Source organism: Zychaea mexicana (assembly GCF_025766255.1).
Source record: "Zychaea mexicana strain RSA 1403 chromosome Unknown BDB00scaffold_128, whole genome shotgun sequence".
Classification (NCBI taxonomy): Eukaryota; Fungi; Mucoromycota; class Mucoromycetes; order Mucorales; family Lichtheimiaceae; genus Zychaea; species Zychaea mexicana.
In genome coordinates this window covers 16636-22593 of record NW_026516791.1, presented here as the reverse complement: position 1 = coordinate 22593, position 5958 = coordinate 16636, and the positions used below count along the sequence as shown (strand labels likewise).

General features: G+C 35.2%; 1 protein-coding gene across 1 annotated transcript; it reads right to left on the bottom strand.

Annotated features, from left to right (window-relative positions):
• Nucleotides 1-2295: 2295 nt before the first annotated feature.
• Nucleotides 2296-4147, bottom strand: BDB00DRAFT_852186 (uncharacterized protein). The gene is made up of 3 exons (XM_053125553.1): nucleotides 3943-4147; nucleotides 3489-3838; nucleotides 2296-2901 (listed from the first exon to the last, which is right to left on the bottom strand). Exons 1-3 carry the CDS (start codon nucleotides 4054-4056, stop codon nucleotides 2595-2597), a joined length of 771 nt encoding a protein of 256 aa, XP_052973993.1. The 5' UTR covers nucleotides 4057-4147; the 3' UTR covers nucleotides 2296-2594.
• Between the last annotated feature and the right edge of the window lie 1811 nt (nucleotides 4148-5958).

Here is a 5958-nt window from a genome sequence, read left to right as displayed (position 1 = left end):
GGATCGCATCTCGGAATTGTGTGGCTACAAATGGGTTCACAAATGCGAGACCGTGCATGGCACCAGACACTCTGCCACGCAATATCAATAATTACAATAACCATCCTTCACCACGAAACAACATCCTTCGCACTTGTATAACTCTTGTGGAACCTTCTTCGTTGTCTTTCTTATATAATAGTCAACATACTTTATTTTCATCCAATCCACAGCAATACAAAAGGAAAGAAACCTGTCAGTTATCCTTCCTGCTATCTACAGCTCATTTATCCATAAAGACCGGCGATGTTAATGTTGGTATATGTAAAAGGTAAAAAGTATTCGCGTCAGGCTATATGTTTTGCAAGCCAATAGCGGATCATTGTCATGTTGTATATGATTGTGTTTGAGTAATGGAGAAGAAGATTGTTGCATCGTTCTTGTTGTGAGTACGAATGGTTTGTGCAGGTAGAGGACGATGTTGTATTATGCACGTACATTTGACGTTGGATTGGTGCAAGATGGTGCATCACGTATATACAGAGAAAAAGAGAAAGAAGCAGTAATTCTGAATGGGCATATGTCCACTAAAGCTATACCCCAAGCACAACCGATAACCTTTTCCTTCCCTTGTTCACTTACCCAGCGTTTTTTTTAAGCAGCAGTAATGGCGGTCTACTCCTTACAAATCTTGAGCACATGCTTTTCTTAAGAAAACAGTTACCTTCATTTCGTTTTTTAATAAATCCATGGATTGCGCCGTTTTGTTTTCCTTGTTTTTTGTTCATCGTGAAGAGAGTAGGAGCCATTTACAAGTGTGTGTCGCAGCTGTTGATTTGCCATGGCGAATGCTAATGAGAAAAAAAAAGATCCCTACTGCTGCTAACAAACCCCACACTTTCCACCTACCTCAGCCACCAGCCTCCAATCTGTTTCAAACTCAACCCAGGTAAAATGAAATGAGGGGAAACGCTCAGGCCCTGTTCCCACAGCAGCAAAATAGGCTTATGCATACAGTGAGTCTCTGACGCACCCTTGCCATTTCCTGTACATTAGCTTACAAGCTTCTTGTCACGAGTGAAACAGCCATACTACTACATCTTGACATTGGCTTTGTACTGCTTAACTTCTATTATGTCTTGACTTGAATTGAAAATCTTAAGTACTCAAATATTCTGCTCTGCTACACTTAATATATTATCTACTTCAACTTTTATTATGTCTTGGTTGACTAAAAGTATGTCCAGGTTGACTGTTATTATGTCCAGGTTGTCTATTATTCATGTTTAGATTGATTATTATTCTTATCCAGAATGATTTTCATTCATGTATAGATTGATTTTATTTTGTCCAGATTGATTTTACTCATGTCCAGATCGATTTATATTCATGTCCAGGTCGATTTATATTCATGTCCAGGTCGATTTATATTCATGTCCAGATCGTTTTATATTCATGTCCAGATCGATCTTTATTCATGTCCAGCTCGATTTTCATTCATGTCCAGCTTGATTTTCATTTATGTCTAGATCGATTTTCATTCATGTCCAGCCCAATTTTCATTCATGTCCAGCTCGATTTTCATTTATGTCTAGATCAATTATTATTCATGTCCAGATTAACTTTTATTCATGTCCGCTTTGATTAACATTCATGTCCATGCTGCCTAAAATTAAATCCCTTCTGCCTAAATAAAAGTTCAAACGTCCGCTAGGAGATGAAAAATCCTGTATATATATATATTAAAAAAATTTCAATTTTTATTTTTTTAAAATTTTTAAATATATGCATGCCAAGACATACAAATTTAATTTTATGAGAAATTTGGTTACACCAACTTATTGTGGCTATTCGTCAAATTAGTACCAATAAACCGGAGCATAATCATTATAACCTCAACCGGTCCCTATAAACGAGTGTATGTAAACGTATGATCGAATACAGCAGCTATTATGGGTATTAGCGATGGTGGCAGAGGAATTTAAATGGGCAGTTATTCTGTTTGTTTATGAAACAAGTGCAAGGCTATTGACCATATAGCTATATCGAGATGCTGTTGGTGTGATAAGGTACTCTATATGTATTGCTGGATGAGCTTGAGCCTTATATCTTTGTTACGTGTGAGGATCCAGGTAAGTGGTTAAAAGTGATTTCTGGGCAGGATCTGTTGTGTTGGGCATACTGGTGGTGGATGAGTGATGTAGGTATATAATTTCGAGTGCCGGTCTTGGTGTGCTGAAGGCAACAGTGTTGAACTAGAAGAACAGAAATTTTGAATAAAGATAATCAATTTCAAAAAAGAGAAAAGCTACTGTCTGAGCGGGTTAGAAGATGTGCTGTGAACGGCAGTTCTTTTGTCGGATTGCTGATACAACGGATTGTGTGAGAGCACTAGTAAAAGAAATAAAAACAGAAGGATCTCCATTTCATTACTTAGCTTGATAACCAGCATACATATGGATAACCAAACAATGACATCTGAAGATGACAAAGACTATAGTGAACCGTGATGTTCTTGCTGTCTTTGAGTGACTGTGCCACTGAAAAAGAACAGCACTGCTCTACTCTTTTTCCTCTTTACCAAACAAAAGCATGAATATCACGAGCGCTCCCAGCTATCCATCGTACGAGTACATCTGACAACTCAGCAACTTTAACGTGGTTTGCACCACTCTTGTTGTTCTTGTTCTTGTTCTTGCTTTTGTTCTTCTTATGCTTATCGTGTTGTTGTCATCCTTGTTGTCGTTATTGTCGTTGTTGTCATTGTCATTGTTGTTATCGTTGTTGTTGTCATTGTCGTCGTTGTTGTCGTCGTTGTTGTAGTCGTTGTAGTCGTTATTGTTATTGTTGTTGTTGTTGCTTTTGTTGCTATTGTATTCTAAACTCAATATAAATGAGTCGAAAAATTGCTGTTCTTTGCCTCTGATGAATAATTAATAACAGTAAAATAAATAATAAATTATATTTAAGGAAGGTTGTTGTTGTTTTAATTACCCCATGAAAGGCTTGCCTCCCCCTGCAACCTTCCATCTCTAAATCTCATTGTCAAGTTAGTTTTCGTCCTTCGTCCTCAACTAAAGGGGGGGAATGCTTACTACCGTTCCGCCAGTTCAATTAATAAATAAATTATGTTTTGTTTTATATTTTTTTATTCAATATGAATAAACACTAAATGGTAATTATTTTTTCTAAAACAAAATAAAAAAAACTTTTTTTCAAATTTAAAAAAAATCATAAAAATATAATTAACTAATATAAAAATTAAAATAAATTAAAATATTTCTTCATATAAAAATATAAAGTTATAATTTCCATTTAATTTTTATAATTATATTCTTTTTATAAAATATAATTTATTATCATAATCTAAACTTATTATTTATTCTTCTCTCAGGACAAGATGTCCGATTGCCCATTAGATATCCTCTTGCTTGATGCTTTCTGGCTTTAGAACCTTTCGGCCTAGGGCCTCCACTAAGTTCAACGGAGCTCAGGCCGCACCAACATACCCAAACTCGTCAAAGGTTTCCACTGTGGCAGCCGCAGTCAAAGTGTCTATTCTTGCCTTTTCTAGTCCAGTAAGTTCCCTGGGAACAATGTTGGTGTGTCGCAGCCTTTTCAATACCCTTTTGTTTGTTACTGGATTGCTGTCGACATACCCACTATCACCTTCCAACTCGACTTGCCACTGCACCCCTCTGCGAAGCTGCAACGCAGACATCGAAACATACGTGTTAAAAAGCCTATCTTGCTTTCGCCGTCTGCTTAGTTTGACTTCACCCTGGCACACAACAGACATCCCTTCCACAAGCTGAAGATCCAGAATAGCGTCCATTACTTCTAGATTTCCTGCCCACACCTTTAGCATCACAATTAGTAACACCACAATTACAGTAACATCCTATCATGACCACATATATCCCTCACCACATCACTCAAACAAAAACAAAAACAAACACATACTGTTATAAAACCACCATCTATGTTCAGAGAAAAGCTCATCCAAGGATGCTCGCGCCGCATACCGCTTCGAATTTCGGAGGAAATTACACCAGTTACCACACCAACAAAAGGCATATTCTTCAAGAAAACTTAAAGGAGCGGGGAAAAAAACCTGGGACAACTAGTTTTTAATACTTATATGTGCTTGTTTTACACTCAACCTCTACAAAATACTCAAAGCCGGCACGTTGTCACACATCAGGGTTATACCTATAATTATAAATATTTAATATTTTTATGGGTACTAAAGAATTTATAATATGTAAAAATTTTTCAATATTATAATACTTTTTCTTTTTTTATTCTAGAAGAAAATATCATTATGAAAGGAAATTATATTTTACGTAAAGAACCTTCTTTTTAAAATAAATCGTCAAAAACATGTTAGTCAATTTAATTTTGTATTTTTTTTTATTTAAATATAAAATCTTATTCTTAATATAAAAACTATTAAAATACGAATTATTCTGAATTATAAAAATAATTAGTCATCACGAATATTTCATTTTTAAAAGTATAATTCAAAAATGTTAAATAAAATAAATACAAGAAAATCTCAATTAAAAAATTCCAATTTATTTTAAGAAGATAACTATTCATCAAAAAGGATAAATAATCATTATTAATAATTCCTCTCTCTTCTTCTCCTTCCTTCCAGTCCGTCGAAGACAAAAACAAAAACTGAAGGTTTTCTATGAGCAACGCGAATCTAAAATATAATACTACTATTAGAAAAATACCAGCTGGTATTTTTCATATTAAGATTAAATTTATATTAATATTTAATATCGGACCTGAAGGTCCTAGAAGAACTTCATTCTTAGGTTTAAAATAGAAGATTTTAAAGACTGGAAGGAAGAAGAGAGAGGGTGTTATATATACTATATATAAATAAGACATATTATTTATGTATTTTATTTTTATATTATTACATAAGTAATATATGATAACTCATTTTTTTAGAAATAGTTCTCTTAAATTTATTAACTATTTAATTAATTCTTCATGTTTTATTATTTTTAAAAGAATATCTTTCTTAAATATATATTTATTTACATATTTATGAATATATTAAATAAAATTATTCAGTACATCCAATTTCAAACTCCGAAATAGATAAAAAATTAAATATTTCTCAAAATATTTATAAAGTGTTGTAATTTTACAACTACGAATATACCCGCAACCTGTTTTCCATCGACAGCGGCAATGTAGTAGAGAGAAAGACCATTGGTATAGATACCTGGCGAAGTTTTTCAAGGTCATTCATAGCAGGCCTAAATGAGCTCTATGTGAGTGCCGAATGAGCCTCGTCAATGACGATTCTGCTGATATGGCCTTCTGCACATATTGTTTGCAGCATACTGATGAACTGGGGGGCCTTTGCATTGTCCGGTGTGACGAGGATGATTTGAGCAGAGAGCATGATTCCATGTTTTATCTCGCCACCATCGTATGTATAGTAATTGATCCTTGACCTTGACAAACGGTGCGGCATGTCCAACTGGAGTAATATGATGGGGACCACCAAACCACTGTTCTATCTGGCTCCACCATAGCAGGCGTCATAAATACTGCTGACTTGCCACCACCAGTAGGCAGTACAATGAGGATGTTTTCTTGCCCTTTGATTGCTGCAATCATTGCGTCGCGCTGAATGTCAGATCGAAAACTTGCATTGTGATCGTTCATCAGACGCTGCAGTCCTAGGAGAGCCCTTGCTTCGCTAGACATTTGCAGTGATCTGCTGCTCAAATCATTGGCGACACTTTGGTTATTGACAGCATGAACCTCTGGCTCTCCGTTCGCAATTGCATATCGTGCTAAAAGTTCATGATTTGTTAATAAGCCGACTCTTGAAAATCACGAATCATAATGAAATGATATCTTACCTCGACGGTGCATATCCTCCATGATCATGTTCCTCATCAAAGCTAGGTTTCATGCCTCAAAAATTGCCGTGTTTTCTTCAATAAG